The sequence below is a fragment of the Moschus berezovskii genome, chromosome 13 (genome assembly GCF_049115385.1).
Source record: "Moschus berezovskii isolate FMDL1 chromosome 13, NW_MosBer_1.0, whole genome shotgun sequence".
NCBI classification, from domain to species: Eukaryota; Metazoa; Chordata; class Mammalia; order Artiodactyla; family Moschidae; genus Moschus; species Moschus berezovskii.
Genome location: NC_142472.1, coordinates 34,537,844 through 34,556,258, shown reverse-complemented (window position 1 = coordinate 34,556,258; position 18,415 = coordinate 34,537,844). Strand labels below are relative to the sequence as shown.

Below are 18,415 nucleotides of genomic sequence, written 5' to 3'. Positions count from 1 at the left end.
CACCAACACACTCTCCCCATGCTAACTCTGAGCTGATGATGGCTTCCATTCTACTGAGAAAACAAAGCAAAACAAACAAAAAATTTGAGAAGATTCTCATGCTGCTAACACTATGTATTCTTTTCTCTCCTGTTCTGATGGATGAACTATTTCTGCTTCTACTTGGCCAACATTTCCACTTTGTGCTAAATCCCATCCCCTCTTCCACGGAAGAATACTGTTTCAGCAATTCTCTCCTCTCTCCTGCATCAGCAATATTTCTCTCTATGGATCATTCTCCTTAAAAAAAAACCAACCTTAATATTACCTTTTCCCTCCTTAAAAACCAAACCAAACAAAAACCTCTCCAGATCTCACATCCTCTGTCCTGGTTTCACTTTATTTTTTCCTTCCATTTACAGTAAAACATGACAGATTTATCTTAAATAACTATCTTCAATTTCTCATTCCTCTCTTTATCTTGAACCTACTCCATCAAGCTTTGGCAGCTCACCCTACTGGAGTTGCTTTTATCAAGATCATCAGTGACGTCCACAGTGCTAAATCCATGGTGCTCAGTCCTCACTTTATCGGACACATCAGCCACATCTGATACAGATGATCACTGTTCCCTGGAAATACTTTTCTTCACTTGGCTTGGTTTTCCAATCCCTGTGGCCACTTCTCAGTCTCTCTTGCTGATTTCTCCTCGCTCCCATGTCAGAACACTGAAATGCTCCCAGGGTTCAGTCTTTAGGCATCCTTTCTTTTCTCCCTACACCCACTTTCTTGCTGCTTTAATCCACCCTTAGGGCTTTAAGTGTATATAACAATTCTCAAATTATTCTGCTATAAGCCAAACAAACTCCAAACTTGTGTGTCGAACCCAGACAGTTCCCCTGAACTCCAGGGTCACGTGTCAATGTCTACTAGGTATCTCCACTGGATTTAACAGGAATCTCAAACTTAACATATCTAATCAATCATTCGAGAATACGGTGACAATTTTTCCCACCCTGATCCAGGACCCTTTGCAGCAAGTGACTCTAATCATGGAGTGGAGTCTATTTCTCCATTCTTGAATGTAAGTTCGTTGCTTTGACCAGCAGAGGATGGCAGATGTGATGCTGTGTCAGTATAAGTCTCAAAAGATTGTGAACGCTTTTTCTTTCTCAGAATCCTGCAATGTCCAAGCAGACAAACCCAGGTTAACCCACTGACTGGCAAGAAACACTTGGCCTAATCATCCTTTTGACACCAGCCAATGGCCAGCTAACCCCCAAGGCAAAAATACCTGGCTGACCTACGGATGCATGAAGAATCCCAGGCAGGATCCCAACACCTATCCGCCTGAGCCCAGCCTTCTCTGCCAACCCACAGAACTGTGAGGTAAACAGTGCTCATTTTAAGTCAGGAAGTTTTGGGGTGGTTTGCTATGCAACAGTAGCTCTAACCTCTCTAACCTTTCCTGGCAGAGTAGGCAGCTTTTCTCCTGTGCTTCCAATGCATCCTGTGAATATTTGTTCCTGGAGACTTAAAAAATAATGTCATTTTTAAAAAGCATTGCTGCCTTTGACAGTATTCCAAAAGATTAGTGATGATGTTTTCTCTACCTTATTGCTCCCTATAGCCAAGCATACAGTAGATACTTAACAAACGCAGGTAAATAGATGACGGAAAAATAAACGACCCATCTGAAGAAAAATGGGAATGAAGTGTAGAATAAACTTAGTAGCCAAGACAGAGGTGGGAGCAAGGGGAGAGACAGAAGGTCAGATCTTGTCAGGAGAAAGCAAACAGATGCACTAAGGTACACTGTCGTATAAACAACAGCAGCATTCTCTGGGGTTTAAGCTTCTAGAATGAACTTCATCAGGGCTGAACAAGGGGAAGAGGAACACGGGTCCAGACTTTCCTACCACTGAGAAGATGGTGACATGGAATGAAAATAAATTCTGGCCAGAGGACTGAAATGACAAGGATGTGTAGGGAGGCTAGAGACATTAGAGTGCAACTTAAATATATATATATATATTGGTCCCTGTGACAGATGCATAGGCTCAAGCATGAAAAATTTTATTGAGCTTTATTATTTGATTTTATAAAATCTGTTGATAGCACCCTTTAATTTTTTCTTGACAAAAATTATAAAGAGGAAAAGTATCTTAGAAATCAGCTTAGTGTCACAAAACTAACTGGAGGGAGGACAGAGATGAAAACACAGGTCTCCTTCCTAAGTCACGTGTTCCCCGCATGCCACAGTTCACAGCGGGCAAGGAAACAAGTGGATAGATTCTAGGCTGGGCCTGCAGTCCAGGATAAAGATGAAGTCTAAGACTCAGAAACAAACCTGCCTTTAATACTAATATCTGGTTACAGTGTTACCATATGCAGAATTAATCTCAAAGCAAATAATGAAGTTAAGCTATGAAAATGGATGGAGCAGTAGCTAAAAAACCTCCAGTGTGCCTTTCCAAATCCCATCCTGACATCCACTCCACAGAGAACAGAATGCCCTGTCTGAGATGGTGATTTTTCCCCACTCTGCCTTGGACTGTGAGAGATGCTGAATGTTTGCATCAAAAGGCAATATATTAGCAGATAATGATAATCAGGCACTGCATTTTATGGATGAGTTAAAAAGGGCTCTAGAAATGTCAAGTAACCTAAGTAAAGCTAGTGAGTGGCTGGAGAGGAAATCTGAGCTTAAAGTCTTTCCATCACTACATCATTGGAGGTTAGGTAAGTAAATAACAGTGCTTTAGTAAAACGTAGTATATTCAAACACTAATCAGTATGCATGCAGATACTCAGGTGGACTCTTGTCACATTTAGCAAAATTTCTGTTTCACTTGAGAATGTGATAAATGAGTATAAAAGAAAGTCTTGTTGAAAAGTAACACAGAACTCTCATAGCTGAACTTGAAAGTATGATAACCATATTATATGTTATATGTTTAAAATCTCTGACAAAATGGTGAAATGTCTTAATGCTCTATCTGACACCTTTTTCTACAAAAAAGAAGCAAATTATTTAGCTTCTTGGACAGCAGCTAGCAAATACGTATGTTAAACATAGTCCTGTGAAAACAGTTTTTCGATTGGATTATCTTATGTAAAATTCCATCAGTATAAACTTAAATTATTAGACGTCACGATATCAAAGCTGGATTTTGTTACTAAGGAAATACTCCTTCTCTACTTTGAAGATATGTCATGAATAAATTCTGGAATATTGATCATAAGATAACAAGAAACACATCATCTCAAACTCATGGTTCACACTGCAGAAGTGATCATCTTAGGCATTCACAATAAATATTCTCAGAATGCTTGTGATGTGTGAGATATTGTCAGAGGCAATGGGATAAATAAAATGATGTTTTCAAAAGAATATGGAAAGATAATGAAAATTAAGAATGCAATATTCTTTGAAGAAAATGGGCAATTCCTTTTGTTATCAATTCAATTCCTTTTCAAGAAAAGGGGACAATTTCCCACCTCAGTCCATTAGAAACTTACTGCCAAATTACCTACCAATTCTGAAGTCTACTTAAATAATTTTGAAATAAAAAAGTAAATGGTAGAATAGCAAGGGAGAAGTTTATATACACACCTCTCTCATGCCTTTGCATACATATAAATATGGTAAGACAAGGAAAATTTGTGACTTGTATTCCTATAATTATTCTATTTCATTAGAATAACAGATGAAATAATTTGTATGTACATATGTATATGTGCATGTGCAAAATAATTTTGCTAATTTAAAAAATAACCAATTAATTTAATGTGCCAGATTATTTTCAATCCCAAAGATTAATTAAAAAAACCCTATGCTTAGGGGGAAGAAAACCTAAAGAAACACTGATAATAATGCTCATAAAGCTGACATGTGAGGAGGTTTATGTATGTACTCCTAGAGCCCATCTATTTAACTGGGAACTCGAGTTACAGTATTTGAAAAATCTTTTCCTTTCAAATCATGCTACATTCTTAAACTATGAAGGGGAAAATAACCAATACACACAAAGCTAATATCCTAGATGTCAGAACTAAATGGAAACAGAAATTTAAATACTATATATTAAAGAACAGATTTTTTTCATTATCTATTAATAGGCAAAGCTAGATATATAAAAACATGGCCTTTGCAGTCAGGAGAACTGGCCTCATTTTCTGACTCTACCGTTTACCATGTGTGTTTCTAGGGCATATCACTTATCCTCTTTAAGCCTCCATTTCTTTACCTGTAAGATGAAGATATATCATCTCAAATGAGAATATACTACAATGCTCAAGGACAGTATTTAGTACATAGTGGTGACTTATCAGCATAAGCAAAAATTAGTAAATAAGGTCTTCTATACATAATATTTTATTTTAGAAATACAAAAGGGTAAGACAAAAATGATTCTTATTTTACTAATTAGTAAAGGGAAGTTCAGTATGAATAAGCCATTTTTTGAAGCAATATGAAAAACTGGTGGGATGGATAGCAGTGGAATTCAGGAAAGAGTATCTTATGGAATTTTAATTCTGCTACATTCAATTTCCCAATATGATGAGATTACGACAATTTTAACGTATTTATAAAACATTAAACTATTTTTAGATTCCACGCTTGTTTTTAGTTGTGCTAAAGATTAAAACTTCTGGTTCCTGGAATCTGGTAATCAAGCTTTAGTGATATCTGCTGAGAATAAGAAGTTTATATCACTGGAGCACACACAAGAAATGATGCAGAAAACAGGTAATTCTGAGATGTTTCTATGGCATGATTTCAAATGTGCTCCAATATGGTGGTACAGGAAGGGGTGGGACTAATAACACTCAGACAGAATGTGGACAAGATTACACTGACACAATGTCAGTTAGGAACCTACTGTCCTTTAAAAAACACAAATCTGATTTTCTTTACATTTTGCTTCACAATATTTTATTAAATAAAAACAGTAATTATACTTTTTTTAGACAAGTTTTTGAAAAGAGTTGCAATGACCCTTGAGGAGGAACAAATAGGTCCTTATTCCTTAGTTCTCTTGTCTGCTGTCACTATGACATTATCAGGGTAACTTCTCTTTTAAAATTTTATATTTAATATGAATTTTCTGCCTGGTTACAATTTTTTCCTTTGTATTTCCTTGTCCTTACCTTTAAGACTTCCTACAACCTGGGTACATCTGAATGTAAAATGTTTGCTGCTCCATTAAATGGGTAAACTAAGTCCATTCTAAAGGAGATCAATCCTGGGTGTTCACTGGAAGGACTGATGCTAAAGCTGAAACTCCAATACTTTGGCCACCTCATGCGACGAGCTGACTCACTGGAAAAGACTCTGATGCTGGGAGGGATTGGGGGTGGGAGGAGAAGGGGACGACAGAGAATGAGATGGCTGGATGGCATCACTGACTTGATGGACATGAGTTTGAGTGAACTCCGGGATTTGGTGATGGACCGGGAGGCCTGGCGTGTTGTGATTCATGGGGTCGCAAAGAGTTGGACATGACTGAGCGACTGAACTGAAGTCTTCACCATAATATTTTTCAAGGAAGAAAAACACTATTTCACACACATGCCACTATTATGTTTCCTTGAAATTCTTCTTTTGAAAGACATTAAAGTGCATACTATATATGAATGGAGGTAATTAGCTAGAAATTGATACTACTTATATTTACAAACTAATTAATTGAACTTGCCACTGAATGCTTAGTGCAAACCTAGAAAAGCTTATACTCCAGTATATTCTTTTCCTAAGATAGATAATAATATCACGATGAATAATATTATTTGCTAACGATATACTACCTGTCTCCTAACAAAAACTAAACCAGCTGGTATTCTCTTAAGTAATCCCAATAATAGTTATGAAGGTATTTTTGTAGAAAAATAACTTAGATCTAAGTGTGAATGTACTTTCTGAAAGTAAAGCAAAGAGGTCATGCACTTGAATTCAGCCAGCTGACTGTACAAGCTGAGACAAACTCTCAATTCTGTGACTGTGTTTACATACTATATAGTCAACATGTGAGCTGAAGGCCAAGAAGAGCATACTGGTGTCATATTAGGAGTTTCGAGACATTTATGCGGAAGCCTGAGCAGCTTATTAAGAAAAAGAAGCCTTGGCTAGTATAAGTGCAGTTTGTTTGGGTCTATTTTCCAGATCAGTATGAATTACTATTGATATCATGGATGAAGGGCCTTTTGCCTAGAAGGCTGAACTGGAATCAAACAATCAGCTTAATATATTAAGAACGACAATAAGTAAGAAAAGAGACAATTTGAGATAATCTGGAAACCTAAGTTGCTAGTCATTTCAGAGACACCAAATTCACTTAAAAGAAACAAACAAACCTGTCCAGTACAGCCTCTCCTCCACCCACTGGTAAAGTGAAATAGGTTCATTCTCTTGGGGCATTGCTAAGTAACAAAACTCCAACGTAAATCAACAAAAGTTATCCCTAGAACTGATGCTTACCATAGTCATGCATTTCATAAGAAATATTAAATCAAATGTTTTCTTTATATATTTTATAGTATGATTTGCTTATTTTGGAATTAGAACAAAAAAATAGTAATGTTTTAATAACCACACTTAATTAAAAAATGTGATTACAAATAAATGTCTTAGCTGAGGAATGTCTTAGGGCAGAATACCTTAAGTGCTTCAAAAACGTGGGAAAGGATAACATCCTTTTTAAATAAAACCAGCTAGGTGAGTTGATAAATAATTAGCAACTGATAAACAACTCAGAACAAAGCTTCAGAAATGGTTTGATGAGGCAGGTAAGGCTGACAAGACTTACTCTGAAGCTGAGGCTGCTGGAAGGAAAGGGGCTGTCCGAACACAAATGGGCTGTGGACTAGGGAAGAGGGAGGTTTTGCAGCTTGATCAAAGATGGAAGGAGCTGGGAGATTGGGTCGTGACTGAATGGAATTCAATATGGCACTCAGTTGGTCACCTGCAGTGGGCAAAACAGTCAAGACTACAACTTGTTATTAATTAACATCCAAAATGGCAAAGGAAATGGTACTTTACAACATTCAGATAGTCAAACACTAGATAAAACAATGCCAATTCAGAACTCTTGAGGAAGTTGGTGATCATTATTCTCAAATTAGGGACCGAATGCTGTATGTTGTTTTAATAATAGAAGCACTCCAACAAATTTTACATAATAGCCCACCTATAAAAACAAATTCATTTAAATTTATTTACATCTAGCAGTAGCAGGAGAACATAGAGTCTATGAAGTAACTATGATAAGCTGATTTGTATCATACAAACATAAAAGATAACCTAAGTTAATGTCATCTTCTATGCAGTATTGACAATGATTATCATCACTCTGCCTCATATGTAGGATACTTCATGCAGAAAATATGCAAATAATATGAAGAATTTAATATAGGATTGAAGGGAGGCAAAGTATGCTATTAACTTAGTAATATTTAGTTATAAATTAATAAATTTATAATTTATTTTTTAAAGTTGCTATTGCCAAAGAAATTATACATTTTTAAAAGAATGGACTCTTTTGCTCAGATAGACAATATAAAAATCTGTCAGAGCTATAAGATAAAAAGGAATATAATCTACCTTATTCAAACAGTATCTCAAACATGAATTCTGAAATTTTCTTCAAATTAAATACAAAGGACATTAGTACAAAAATAAAAAAATATGAAACGATATAATTGGATGGATGATAGCTCCTTATTTATGAGAATATATATATTCAAAGGTTTAATTGACGTTAAAGAAGAGGGGACAACAAAAAACATATCCAGACTAGCTGAGGCAGAAACTGGAAAATAGCACTTTCCTAGCCATATTCTCTCGATATAATAAAGTTTCATAAATAAAATTGTAAATGAAACAGCAACAAGAAATAGATATGGGAAGAACTGTGAACAAAAGTTACATGTCTTTACTTTAAAAAAAATTTAATGCTGCAGATTACAGGAAAGATTTTAGAGATGATGAAGAATTTTATAAAACTGATTTAAGGGAAAAGAATTTTTTCAAAAAACAATTGCTTGACATTGGGTAGTTCAAAAGTTAAAGAAAATGAGAACTACTACTAAAGGCAAGATAAAAATAGAGGTTATATATATATAATCAGATCAAAATTTCTTAATATTTCTTTGCTCCATCTAAGTATCTTTAAAGTCTACTAACAAGTCCATGCTATTTCTGAACAATATTAGCAAAGTCACTTTTAAAAAGTAATACACTATTTTTATTTAATAACAAATGTTCTCAAGAAAAAAAAAAAAGACCAAATGTTCTCAGAAATGTCTGTGTCTCTTAAAAGTTGATTTTTATTCTTAAGATGTTTTATCAAACTATGTTTTAAAGACTGATTTAATGTGACAGCCACCAGTACAATTTGGACATATTAGAGACTTAAAGCATACAATTTGAATTAAACATGGCTTTAAACAGATTACTATACAGGTATATATGGTAAGTAAACACTGAGATTTTAAGGATTGGCAGTGGTAGAAGGAAAGGGACATGAAGCAAACACCACAAAGCACTTACCCTACTTAAGCATGAAGATCTAGTTTAAGTTAGCTGAAATCTGAGCTACCAGAAATGAGTGAGCAGATAGTACCTAAGCCTGTAGGTTAGAAGAACCCAATACAGGAGGAAGAGCCAAAAAGAAATCTTATAGCTAAGGCTTCCTTCATAAAAAAACACTGTGGAAAGCAATAAAGGTATCAAATAGAAAATGATCTTATTTTAAATTGAATATTTCCTCCATAATGATGTATTTTGTATTTCGTTGACTATTTCATTATCTTACTTTCTCTTCAAATCAGGTATTAAGACAACTGTCTTTGTTTCTGGAAATCAAATCCTATGAATTAGTTTAAATAACATTTTAAAGTTATAATTATTTCCATGGAGACTATCTTCTCCTTCCTATTGTCCAGTTGAATGCCACCTGCTGACAGTATGGCTGATTTTGAAGCTATGAGTTAGGATCAGGTTCATAAGAAACAATGTGTCCAAATTTACATACAAATGGAATTATAGATGAAATTCAAGCATAAATTATTCCAAAGTAATAGGAAATGGTAACCCACTCCAGTATTCTTGCCTGGAGAATCCCATGGAGGGAGAAGCCTGGTAGGCTACAGTCCATGGGGTCACAAAGATTCAGACACGACTGAGCGACTGAACAGAACGGAACAGAATTATTATTTCGACTGTCCATGATTCTGGTCTCTTCAGTTAAAGCTACCAAAACAAACTGTATACTTTTAATACTTATATGGTTTAGGGGTTTTGTTTTACTTTTTACAAATTTTTGGTTTCATTATATAATCAAACCCAAAGATATTTCATAATTCAAAATTAATTAAGATAACTGATTACATTCAAAATCACACATATTTAATAAAGCTAATATACAATATTGCTTAAAAATATTACTCAAAATATTTTGATTTTAAACGGATCATTTTGGAAAGCTCTTTTTTTGCTCATTAACATTTAATAGCAAGTGGATGATTAAAAAAAGTTCTACTAGATATAGTGACATAGAATCCTAATGATGTGAATTCAAAATGAGTGTTTATAAAATGGGAACAAGTAAATAAGAACTATAAACTTAAACTAAAATGGATAAAACCAAAACTTGTTAAAATAATACCTTCATATTGAATATATATGTATACCTATGGCTGATTCATGTTGACGTTTGACAGAAAACAGCAAAATTCTGTAAAGCAATTATCTTTCAATAAAAAATAAATAAATTTAAAAAAAGAATACTTTCATAAGCATTTTGTTAGTTTTCTAGTAACAAACTTTAAAAAAGTTCTGTGGGTGAACAGTAATAATAATGGGTAAGAGAAGGTAATAAAAATATTACACTTGTTAGGTAAGTAAGAAACTCACTTTTAAACACCTACCTTTATTATTTCCAAGTCCATAATCAAATCCCTGTGCGCTGCAACTTGCCCCTTTATTAAAAGCTTGTACTGAGAAAGGGCTTGGAGGAGGAGTTTGAGAATTTTGATCCAGAAGAACTTGTTCTACAATAAAAGGAACATCTATAAAATTAGTTTCTTATATGCTATTCTCTATAGAATAAAGAGAGGAAATGGCAAGAAAGATTTTGATGAGTAAATTTAAAAATAACCTCACATTTAGATTTCATAATAAGTCTATCAGTGAGGTCACTGACACCGACAAAGTGCATGACAAAGCTTTGTTTTCATCTATCAAATCCACTATTACATTTAGAAATGGAATATGCTCTTATGGAGTCAATTTGCTTTTATATCATTGAATGTATATTAATATTTCTGGACCAGGAACTTGTATTTGTAACAAACTTATACAAGGACATTTTATAAAATAAAAACTGATGTCCCATAAATCAGAAATTAAAATATCTTCTATACAAGTATTCAAATAGAAAAGTATCTTCAAAATATCTCAGTATATGGTATCAAAAGAAATTTTCACTTATAAAATATTTTAAGTTCTCAATGTGAAAATTATGGAAAATTTAACTTTGTACTTATTTTTTACTCATTATATAAAAGATATGTTCCCTAAATGTAAGGATGACAAACCTGGTTTTATAAGCACTTTCATTAACACAATGTAACTAATAAAAGGCAAAATAAAATCTATCAAATGAATGGTGAAAAAGAGAAAATATAGTATTTATTCCATTAAAACAGCATTATGAATAGCTGATGGTTTAAAATTTACTTTAAAATTTATATCCCTTTAAACTGAAAATGTAATTAGAAAAAAGTGGCAATGTTTTCTTCCTACCCATAAGTCAGAATTCTGCTGTACTGGTGGTTGTGTATGGTCTAACTCTTAACCAGCATGTCTAGGCTTTTTTTTTTTTCCAAGAAACTAATCCTAGCACTTCTCTTAGGCAAAACTCTTCAGTATGAGGTGTTTCAGCAGCAAAATATTTCTTCTGAAATTTACCCATGAACAGCAATCAGAATGGAAAAGACAGCTCTGCTCTCACCCTCTAGACTGAGAAAGTCTAAGAACCAAGTATGTCTGTTTTGACCACAGCAGTATCTTTGCCTATTACGTTTATCTACAGACATCAAAGACCTACAAAGGATTTTTACAAAGAGGAAAGGTTTTGTTTTACTTACGCTGCTCTATATGAATAAATTACTATAGTGTCAAATCTTATTTCCATACTAAATTCAGTTACATACTAATACCAAGGAGCAGACTATTTGAGTAACACATCAAACTAATCTTAGTGACTTTAAGGCACTAGCTTCTTATTTCTTTCCTATGACCCCAAATTTTATGTCAAAATATTAAGATTCACACCACACACAAACACACACCCCAAATTTTATGTCAAAATATTAAGATTCACACCACACACACACACACACACATATACAGCAAAAAATCGTTAAGCGATTACAGGGAAATTTAAACTTCTCTTAACACCTCTTTTAGGGTTGAGTATATACTTTAGTAGAAACAACATCCTGATTGAAGAAGCACTTTATACAGAAAGAACCTTCTACTTTCTAAACAGATGGGAATACAACTTCCCATATTAAAACTTACTCCTTAGAATGGAAAGTATCTTACATTTAAACAATAATAGCTAACCTTACCATCTTCCAGCTTTGTTATTTGTTCACTTAGCTTTCATATTCAACTTATAAATCATCTTCATTTTGTAAATGAGAAAACAGAGGCACAGAGATACCAGGTAATTTGGCCAAAGTCATACAAATGAAAAGCTACAGAGCTGGCATTAGTACCCTGGCATGGCAGTGCAGTTCCAGAGCCCACGGTTACAATTTATGCTCACTGCTAGTTAAAATGATTGCTGTTGTTTGTTTTTAGTCACTAAGCTGTATGTGACTCTTTTGCAACATGATGGGCTGTAGCTCAGGCTCCTCTGTCCATTGTATTTCCCAGGCAAGAATACTGGAGTGGGTTGCCATTTCCTTCTCCAGGGGATCTTCCCAACCCAGGGATCGAACTCGGGTCTCCTGTGTTGCAGGTGGATCCTTGACCTGTGAGGCACTATGGAAGCCTTGGTGTTAAAAGCTAAAATGATTACTAAGCTACAAAGGCTCTGACAGTCACTTAAACCAGTCTCAGATTATTTAGTTACGTTTATAAAAAGCTGATCTCACTTTAGGCTATTTTCATTTGTATCTCAATATCCCTGTATAATGGAAATGTTTAAAGACTGATGGATATGGAATAAATATATTACTAATATATATGTAGTAAGTATACTATAACTGCTAAAGTTATTTTGTAAAACGTCTGATTTACTTGAAGTCTTCTACTTTTCAGAACATAATGAAGAACAGTTCTACTCTCTCAGAACATTATTTATGGTATCATCCTTGAATAAGAAAAATATATTTGTAAAGACAAGGGAAAAGAAGTAGGTTCTCAAATTGTGCTCAGTGGATAACCGATGCAGTGTGGTATAATGAGCACAGCATTTGACACATGAATGAAGATTCTGGCTCAAGCCTTTCATCTGCCCAGTATCCAGTGGTATAACAAGTCATTATAAATTCTATGAGCTTTAATTTCCTTAACTGTAAAATGAAGATTATATAACCTATTCTAAGGCATGTTGTGAGGAAAATGGGAGAATGTTTAATGTACCATGTTAATATATCTAAACATACTCCATTATCCATACAAATTCCAAACTTTTCTTGAATCTATCTATACTATGGCCATATTACCTCTTGGATAATGATTATTATAACTTTATACTCTTCTGGATTAAAAAACGCATGTTCTTTTAACTGTCTGACCCTATCTATAAATTTTGAGATTTGGTAGAAAAGTCTTATTTTGATAATACTTTTGTGACTCAATTTGTATTTAGAAAACTTAGTGAACAACGAGTATGTGCCAAAACTGTTTTAGCACTCGGAATACAAAGATAAAGAATTTGTGGCTGACCACGAGGGATGCACAATCTGAATATGAAGAAATAAAAATTAACTTCTAGGTAATATCAGTTTTGTTCTAGCAGTGAATTGGGATCTTTAGGATCAGAGTTAACCCTTTACTCTGTCAGGATCAGTTAAGATTCACCTAAACGATGACATGACTTCCCTGGTGGCTCAGACAGTAAAACATCTGCCTACAATGTGGCAGACCCAGGTTCAATGCCCAGGTAGGAAAGATTCTCTGGAGAAGGAAATAGCAACCCACTCCAGTACTCTTGCCTGGAAAATCCCATGGATGGAGGAGCGTGGCAGGCTACAGTCCATGGGGTCACAAAGAGTTGGACACAACTGAGCGACTTCACTTTCACTTTCAAATGATGACATGGTCTGAACAAGGTTTGGCCACCAGGAGAATGAAGAGAGGACAAAATGGAAAATCTCTTATTAAATGAGATCATTGTTGAAAAACGGCAAAATAAAGTTTAAATTCCAACAACAAAATAGGAAACCCCCCAAAGAAGCTATGCATATATTCAATGCTCCTTTAACTAACAGAGAATTCAACAGGATGAAATTGCCTGGGAGAAGTACAATGATCAGTGGCTTGAAAACTGAACTTTCATTTAGTGGTAGAAAGAGTAAAATGTTTAGTCCTCAACAGGAACAGAAGAATTATCATTTCAATTATGATTTAATAAAATTTAATAAAATTATGATTTTACTAATGAAATAAAAAAGCAGGTTTTACAAAACCAATTCCTATGTTTCACATTTCCTTTTAATTCTCTTCTTTTATGTGTATTCATTTAGCACCTAGGTATTTCACACAGGAAGTTCAACACTTGCAAGATTTTTAAACCTTCAGCTTTGATTTTACTACAAAAATAAACACACATAAAAGCTCTTTACAGCAAAAGAAATACAGTACACTTTAAATTTCTGATTGCAAAGGTAAATCGGAATAAATCACAAATTTAAGCCAACTTGCCATCTTCATGTCGGAGGTACTGGTTTCCGCCTCTGTCTCTAGCTAAGGACCATGCCTCTCCTTCATCACTCTCACAGAACTCTACCATGCTGTTCTTATCCAGCTGCACCCATGTACCTTCAGAATTGGTTACCTAGTACATAACAAAAAGCATGATTGATTGGCTTGATTCTTTCAGAGCACTCAGGCCGAAAACCAGCAAAAAGTTTGAGCAATTATTCCAGTAACTCTCTATCATCAAGTTAGTTTCTGAAATTAAGACCACAGCCTGAGGTAAGACAGAAATCAATAAACAGTCTTGTAAAATAATGCTCACTGATGACTTCAGTAAAAACAACATGTTTTTAAGGCACAGGATAATTCATTCATAAATTTAAATGGTACCCCAAAACACGTGGCTCTTTGTTTGGCACGTAAAATGTCCTAACATAGCACACTTTCTGTTATTTAGGTTGATAGTGCGTATAATGCAACTCAAAAGTGACCCTGACACTGAGAAATAGCATGACACACTACATCATCAGCTGAGGCAAATGCCAGAGTGGACTAAAGAGTAATGTTATTTGCTCAGGACTTCAGTGAGACACACGAATGGGAACAAAGAAATGAAACCCTTTAAACACATCTCCATGCTGATTCATAGCAAATATTTTAAAGTGCTGTTCGTCCATGACAGTATAGTACACATCTGTAATAACGGAAAGATATGTGCAAATACCGAATATTTATAAACAGTACAAATCACTTTGCTACATTATTTTCACAAGAATAATTATGAGAATAAAATTATTTAAAAAAAGCACAGAAAAATAGCATTAGTATTTTCAACACAAGTAAAGATAAAGAACATTAACATTTAAAAACCTGGGATGGAAATGACAACCTCTGGAAGAAAGAGATGCTTTGGTTGTATTATATTAAGAATGAATGTCTTAGAAGTCATGAATCTACAAGAATCCATACCTCTCCCACTGCTTTGACTTTGTTTCCCAGAACTAACATTCCAATTGGGATACCTCTAAGGTTAGGGCAGCTTCTGATGTTGTGACCGGAAGGTCCCGTCTTCACTACCTTGTACATGCCTGGCCCTCCTCGCAAGAACGGCATATCTTGTTCTTGCATTGTGGCTTCCTGTGGGCAGCAGGAGTTTATGTCTTTGAAAAAGTCATCACTATTAGTTTTAGGTTCCTGAAAATTTGAATAGGAAAAAGAAAGTAAACAAAATACAATCTATTATCACTTTCAACATACTCTTCTTAATAGCTTTTAAAGCAAGTCCATAATACACCAACAAAGAAAAAGAACACATATATAGAAATAACTGAAGTGTTTGCTAACTCTACATTAAAGAATCTTTCTGTTATTCAGTTCTGAATAATATTTAAAATAGAGCTGGAGAAGAAAATTATAGCAGGAGAGCAGCTGAACTTTAGCTCCTGTCCCCTCTAATCTGAGGAACATGGTAGTACTTGATCTTACTTCTGTCAGTGAAATATTTAAAAACAGGAGAAATGAAAATAATTCGCTATATGAACCACAACTGAAGAGTCCTAACCGTTATTATTGTGTCGCTGCCCGTTGGTACGGGTTAAAAAGCCTAAATCTTCATTTTCTTCCGTTTTTGTTTGCAATAACTATTAACAAATAGGAAAACAGGTATAAAAATTCTGGAGACTTATCTATAAACAGAGATAACAATGGTGAAAAATGTGCAAGAAATAAAACTACTCGATTTTAACTAGTTATGAATAAGAGTACTTATAAGAGTTTAATAACTCACCTTTTCTTAATATAGCACAAATAAAAGTCTCGCTGGTTTGCTAGACTATTATTAGACAGTGATATATTAATGCTATTAACAGAAAAAGATGATCATGTTTTAGTAGAGAGGTGAGATTAACATTAAAAAAGCAGTTTATATAATGTATCTGGATATCAGAATCATTTCTAAAATGAATGAAAAGAACATGCCTGAAACTATTTATTTAATCTGAATGCCATGATGAAATTACTTTCTATATAAATGCAATAAAGAGAAATAACAACCTTCCCATATTTTCTCTTTTTCCCTACCAGATGTAAACAAAAGTTCCACACTGGAAGTTCTTTCATTGTTATTATTACTCCTTTAAAACACATCTAAACTGCACTTTAAAACATTTTTTTGTATTTATGTGGCCACACCAGGTCTCAGTTGGGGCACATGGGATCTTTCAGCTGTGGTATGTGGGATCTAGTTCCCTGCCCAGGGATCGAACCCAGGACCCCTATATTGGGAGCGAGGAGTCTTAGCCAGTGGACCACAAGGGAAGTCACGAAACTGCACTTTTAAACATATTGATATAGGCTCTACAAATTGCTTTATTCAAATACAGTAAAAAATGATCATAATGGAACACTTATTCAAACACTAGGTTAAAATTAAATTGATAGTTATGTTATAAATACGGTAAAATTTAAAAATCTACTAATACATTATGCAAGATAAAATATGACTGAATAGCTCTATCCCTAAGAGTAGTATCATTCTAAAAAATATGTATAGATGCCCATTATTTAGTAGAAATTAAAAATAAAATCATAAGGTTAAAAAATGTGGATTCAAAAATTCTCTGTACCTGTGACTTCAATATAGCTTTGGTCTGGAAAAATTTTAAATCCATTATTAACCTCCTAATATCTTGCAAATCTCATTGTGGTGATGAACAATCATCAATTTTGACTTACACAAATACAAGGAATGAACAATATTTACTTACATTTACTATAATTTTGTATCATATTAATCCAACACTCAGTTATTCACTGACAATTTCATGAAAATGAGAATTTTAATTATTTGAAAAATTTTAAATCGAAAATAAAATACACATTTATATACCTATTTTTGCATTTGTAACAATTTATACATGTGCACACCTATAAGAATACAAAGACAGTACTCAAAATAAAATTGAGAGTAAGATTTAAACTTTAATTGGGCTATTTTATTCACAAGGTTTTCAGTAAACATTTAAAATGTCTAGAAGTGAATAATTAATTTTAGCAAATACATCATTTAGTTGTAGCAAACATAAATATTTCATAGTTTAAAGAGTAGTCATATGTACAAGTGATGTTTTAAAAATTCCACGGTATGATGTAAAAACTAAGCAAATAGTAATAAATATAGTGAAAAAACAACTTCACTGGTCTTTATGATACATCTTGAGCATTTAATGAAGTTTTGACAATATTTCTCATTTGACCACTCAGGGTAACAGTGAGAGAAAAGTCTTAGCAAAAACTAATAATAACTGCAAGTTCTTTACTGAATGACAACATAGGAAGACTGTACTAAAATACTCAATATTTTATTGATTAAAGAAATATATAAATTAATAAATGTACAGCAAAGTTTATCCTTTTTTAAAATACTGAACAGTATAAAAAGAACTGATAGACCTAAAATCACAGAACTATGTCTGTTTTTCTCAAGCAATTCTAAAATTCACTTTTTATTTAATACAGAGATTTAAGACCTGGGCACCATCATATGAACTGCAATGTTATTTTTTGCTTCACAACTGCAATTCCATCCCATTTTCGTATGAGTATTCAAAACAGCACTGAGCAAGGTTAGAATCGCCATGGGGTTGAAATTCTCCCACTTAATAAGTAAGGTCTGAAAAAGCTAGACTTGTATACTGCTGGAGAATCTAGTCATAAAATTAAATATAGCGAATCTGAAGTCAAGTAAAAGTTGAATAATGCAGTCTCTGGCAGAAATAGAGGGAAAGGGTTTATGGGGAAACTCAATTGCAGTACTTTGTATGTAGATTGTTTTTGGCAAAAAAAAATTATTAATCTTAAGCACAGGCTTCAAAGATATAATGTAAAGTTTGTTATGCATGCTCAAATACCTGCATAATGTATGACTGTTCCTTACAGTTAACTCACCTGGGGGGAAAAAGTTTTGGAAGTCCATGCAAATACGTCCAAATCCCTGACTCCTGGGCTAGCATTAAAGATATTCTGAGTGACAAAGTTTAAGAAAGAAAAATATCAACAAAGAAAGGGAACAGGAGATGATCTGCAGAAGATGCGTTCACAGGAGTAGCAACATTCTGTATGCCAGCACCAACACCAGAATATTATTTCACTACAGGGAAACTGAAGCCACCTGAGTAAACCACACAGCAAAGAAATTCTCATAGGTAAGTTTTTGTCAAAAGCTCTCCATGGATATAGTGTGTCATGCCATTTGCTACAATTAAGAGTCAGACATTGATTTCAAGCTTAAGACAGTGCAAGAAGGACAACTTAAAACTCCTTTAAATGACTGACGTATCTGTTCCAGTAAAGCCAGATTTGTTTTATGATACAAAAAAGTCTGCTGTTTATAAAGACAATAGGAAGAATACAGATTATATAGATAGTGTAACTAGTACTACAAATAATAAGCACATATTATTAGTATATGTGAACTTGTTATTACTTTTTAAATTAAAAAAA

General features: G+C 33.9%; 1 protein-coding gene across 11 annotated transcripts in view; it reads right to left on the bottom strand.

Annotated features, from left to right (window-relative positions):
* The window catches only part of MYCBP2 (MYC binding protein 2), a 277,882-nt gene that overhangs the window by 50,928 nt on the left and 208,539 nt on the right, over positions 1 to 18,415 (bottom strand). For 4 of the 11 annotated variants that reach the window (XM_055426496.2, XM_055426498.2, XM_055426497.2 and 1 more), the window contains 4 exons: positions 14,885 to 15,109; positions 13,922 to 14,054; positions 9,910 to 10,032; positions 6,789 to 6,968 (listed from right to left, as the gene is read on the bottom strand). In XM_055426496.2, coding sequence (XP_055282471.1) covers positions 6,789 to 6,968; positions 9,910 to 10,032; positions 13,922 to 14,054; positions 14,885 to 15,109 — 661 coding nt within the window. Of the gene's footprint in view, positions 1 to 6,788; positions 6,969 to 9,909; positions 10,033 to 13,921; positions 14,055 to 14,884; positions 15,110 to 17,860; positions 17,936 to 18,415 lie in introns of all 11 variants that reach the window. The other 7 variants (XM_055426499.2, XM_055426500.2, XM_055426501.2 and 4 more) reach the window with 4 other exon arrangements.